Source organism: Aplysia californica, unplaced genomic scaffold (genome assembly GCF_000002075.1).
Source record: "Aplysia californica isolate F4 #8 unplaced genomic scaffold, AplCal3.0 scaffold01005, whole genome shotgun sequence".
Lineage (NCBI taxonomy): Eukaryota > Metazoa > Mollusca > Gastropoda > Aplysiida > Aplysiidae > Aplysia > Aplysia californica.
In genome coordinates this window covers 111,250-115,021 of record NW_004798275.1, presented here as the reverse complement: position 1 = coordinate 115,021, position 3,772 = coordinate 111,250, and the positions used below count along the sequence as shown (strand labels likewise).

Below are 3,772 nucleotides of genomic sequence, written 5' to 3'. Positions count from 1 at the left end.
GATAGATAGATAGATAGATAGATAGATAGATAGATAGATAGATAGATAGATAGATCTGTGGATCATCACCTGTTCCACTGTACAGCCCTAAATGACACCAGAGCTACCCTTCTCCCTCCGAGACCTAACATTGACAACACACTCTATGGAACATTACAGCAACTGCAGCAGACCTGCACTTATCACTACATGGCATTGGACAGAAGGGCGAGAGCCCAGCTGTTGCTGGATCGATAACATAGATAGATAGATAGATAGATAGATAGATAGATAGATAGATAGATAGATAGATAGATAGATAGATAGATAGATAGATAGATAGATAGAGTGAATTCCCCGCTCAACAACATATTGTTACCTGAGAAAACCTGACAGCATGCTGAAAAAATCTCAACTTTCTGGGAAACATACAGTGCAAGCTGCCATTTTACAGACGCTAAAACACTAACATACTGACTTTCGCTGCCTATGAGTACCCGCCAACCACCCACTCACCTTAAGATCTTTGGAAACGTAGATATCATCCTGTGACGAGTACAACTAACACACCTTTACCCCGGCCCTTGCAATCACCCGCTCACCTTTTTAAAAATGGCGAAATGGTAGGCCTGTAGGTTTAACGCCCCTATAAATACTATTATATTATTTAAAAGGCAGGACCTCCAAGTTTAACGTCCATCACCGAAAGGAACAAGTCAAGTGGGAAATTCGTGTAAAGTGCCTCTCCCAAGGACACAACGTCGGACCGAGTTGGGGCTCGAACCCTCGACCCCGCAATCATTATGACTCCGATAGCCTAATCACTAGACTACCGACGCCACCCACTTACCTTTAAATCTTTGGAAACATAGATGTCATTCCGTGACGGGTACACACATATTATTATCTTCGCACCGTCCCTGGGAACCACCCAATGACCTTAAAATCTTTGGAAACATCGATGTCATTCAGTGATGGGTACACACATTTCTTTACCCCGCCCTTAGAACCACCCACTGACCTTAAGATCTTTGAAGACGTACACATCATTCTATGACGGCTACACATCTTTACTCCACCCCTAGAACCATTCACTGACCTTAAGATCTTTGGAGACGTAGATATCATTCTGTGACGGGTACACACAACCCACTCACCTTAAGATCTTTGGAAACGTAGATATCATTCTGTGACGAGTACACACAACCCACTCACCTTAAGATCTTTGGAGACGTAGATATCATTCTGTGACGGGTACACACAACCCACTCACCTTAAGATCTTTGGAAACGTAGATATCATTCTGTGACGAGTACACACAACCCACTCACCTTAAGATCTTTGGAGACGTAGATATCATTCTGTGACGGGTACACACAACCCACTCACCTTAAGATCTTTGGAGACGTAGATATCATTCTGTGACGGGTACACACAACCCACTCACCTTCAGATCTTTGGAGACGTAGATATCATTCTGTGACGGGTACACACATATCTTCACACCAGCCCTCGGAGATTCCGGAAGTGGGACGCAGTCGTTGTAAGGCAGCTCCCCGCTCGGGTAAGACTTGACCACATTGACACTGGGATGGAGGTTAGACAAGCCACCAGGCCTGATCGTACTTTGAGGAGCATTCATACGCTGCACTTTCTGAGGATAAGAATAAAGAATAAGAGAGGTTGAGTTTGAGGCGTTTGTGTTTTTGTAAGTGTTTTTACGTCCCCACCAACTCAGTCTGTTTTTGTTTTTTTGTAAAGTGTTTTACCGCGCTCGCAACTGCATAAGGTCATATGAGCGCGCGGGATACACCTAATATTTTCAGTTGGTAGGAAATTTTGAATTTTGCCCGGGTGGCGGCCGAAGCCTACTCTTATCGATTTTAGACCACCAAAGGATCTTAAACGGGCGCAACTTGCACACGGGCCCTCCGAGATTTTTCGCCCTTGTCCGAGAAGGCTAGGTGTAGATCTTTCCTACCAGAAGATCGGGGGTGCGGCTGAAAGACAGCAGTAAGAAGAACAACTCAGTCTGGGAAACTAAAGCAATAAGATGGAAAAGAACACGAGGATGTGTTAAGGTGTGGGGTTTTGGAGTTGTTTTTTGGTTGTTGTTTTTTTTTTTAGTAGAGGTTACCAACACACCATACAGTACAACGTGCCTACATTAAAAAATTCGATGGCAACAAGGCTAGAGGGCGACCGAGAAAGACTTGGATAGATGGAGTCAGGGAAACATTAACCACCCACGGCATCCCTCTGACCCAAGCTCTCTGGTTGGCGACAAAGAGACGTCTCTTTTTTCCCGCGACACCCAAAAGGATATAAGCGGCGGATAAAAGTAAAAATAAAAGTTTTAGTAGAGGTTTTACGGCCCTCGCAACTGCATAAAGTCATATGAGCGACAAGGGGTGGATGTCAATAGAGAAATCTTTACAGGGAATCGGCTTACTCCGCTCACCCCCCTAGCTTCAACAGCACAAAGTCTGCTTCGACTATCAAGGCACCCCGGAAATAGCGGGTCATAAGAGTGTGACAAACATGCAAACGAAGTAGGGGGGAAATAACGATAGTTCCCTGTTGCAGTTCAGGTACAGTTATGAGCATGGCATTGATGAATCAGTTCATTTACAATTTACAATTCTACTGTGCTTAAGAACATATTAATGTCCCCCTTTTGGAAATGGCCCAAAGACACTTCAGTCAGTAGCACCGCCCCGAGGGGTAGGATGTGTTGGGGTGTGCGGGTATCAATATATGACGTAGACTAAACAGCGTTACTCTTTGTGTGTGTTCCGTTTGTTTGATGTTTGTTTGTCTGTTTGTTTATTTCAGTAAGTGTTTTACGACAAGTGCAATATACTTAGGTCATATAAGTAAACCAGACAGAAGCAACAGAGGGAAAGTAAAGAAGTAGGATCTACCAGTGACGCCTTCCAGCCACCCGCTGGTTTTTAAGAAAAGAGAAGCACAACGATACGATAGCGGTCATTTGTATCACGGCGCGATAGAATCAGGCTTTCGTTAATTTTTGGGCATGTTGAGTCATTAGTGGCGTCTTAAAGCTTGTTCTTTTGTCTTGTTTTAGATGGAAAAAATATCTATATTTATCTTGAAAACAATTCAGGATATTTGCGAATGAAGGAGGTGTGGGTCACCTGGTTTCAGATGTAGAATTAGCGAGAAAATGGCCGCCAAAGTCGAGTTATGAGAGTCCGTGGAAAATGAAAATGTTCCTCTTTTATGCTTTTAATTAACGTTTTGCAGTAAAATCCACACCAAGATGTGTTATTTCATGGGCATGAAAGGTGTTGAGCATTTTTTTAAAATCGTTAGAAATTTCTCAAATCTGCGGAAAAATGCCAGTTTCATGACTTTAATTATTTTGACGAGCGCCTGATTTCACCACGCAACCTCAAATTTAGTTTCGTGCAAGGGAACACACCAGACCAAAAAAACAAAAACAAAACAAAACAAAAAACAGGACGAAAGATAAGAAGCAAGACCTACCAGTGGCACCCTCTAACCAGCCATTTTTCGAGTTTTGTTTTGACCATAAAGTACCATGGCAGATAAGTTTGACCCTTTGCTGCACGACTGACAGCGCGGCAGATCGACAGTACAGATAAAATCGACAAATAACGAGATAAACACAACAAACGACACATTGTGAGAGAGACAAAGTTATACGGCAGCTGAGAACAACAGAAAGACTCGGCAAATGAGAGAAAGAGAAAGAGAAAGAGAGAGAGAGAGAGAGAGAGAGAGAGAGAGAGAGAGAGAGAGAGAGAGA

The 3,772-nt window shown here is 43.3% G+C and overlaps 1 protein-coding gene across 4 annotated transcripts in view; it reads right to left on the bottom strand.

The window, feature by feature from the left end:
• The window catches only part of LOC101855988, a 59,554-nt gene that overhangs the window by 4,849 nt on the left and 50,933 nt on the right, over positions 1–3,772 (bottom strand). For all 4 annotated transcript variants that reach the window (XM_005111108.3, XM_005111109.3, XM_005111110.3 and 1 more), the window contains exon 3: positions 1,427–1,633. In XM_005111108.3, coding sequence (XP_005111165.1) covers positions 1,427–1,633 — 207 coding nt within the window. The remainder of the gene's footprint in view (positions 1–1,426; positions 1,634–3,772) is intronic.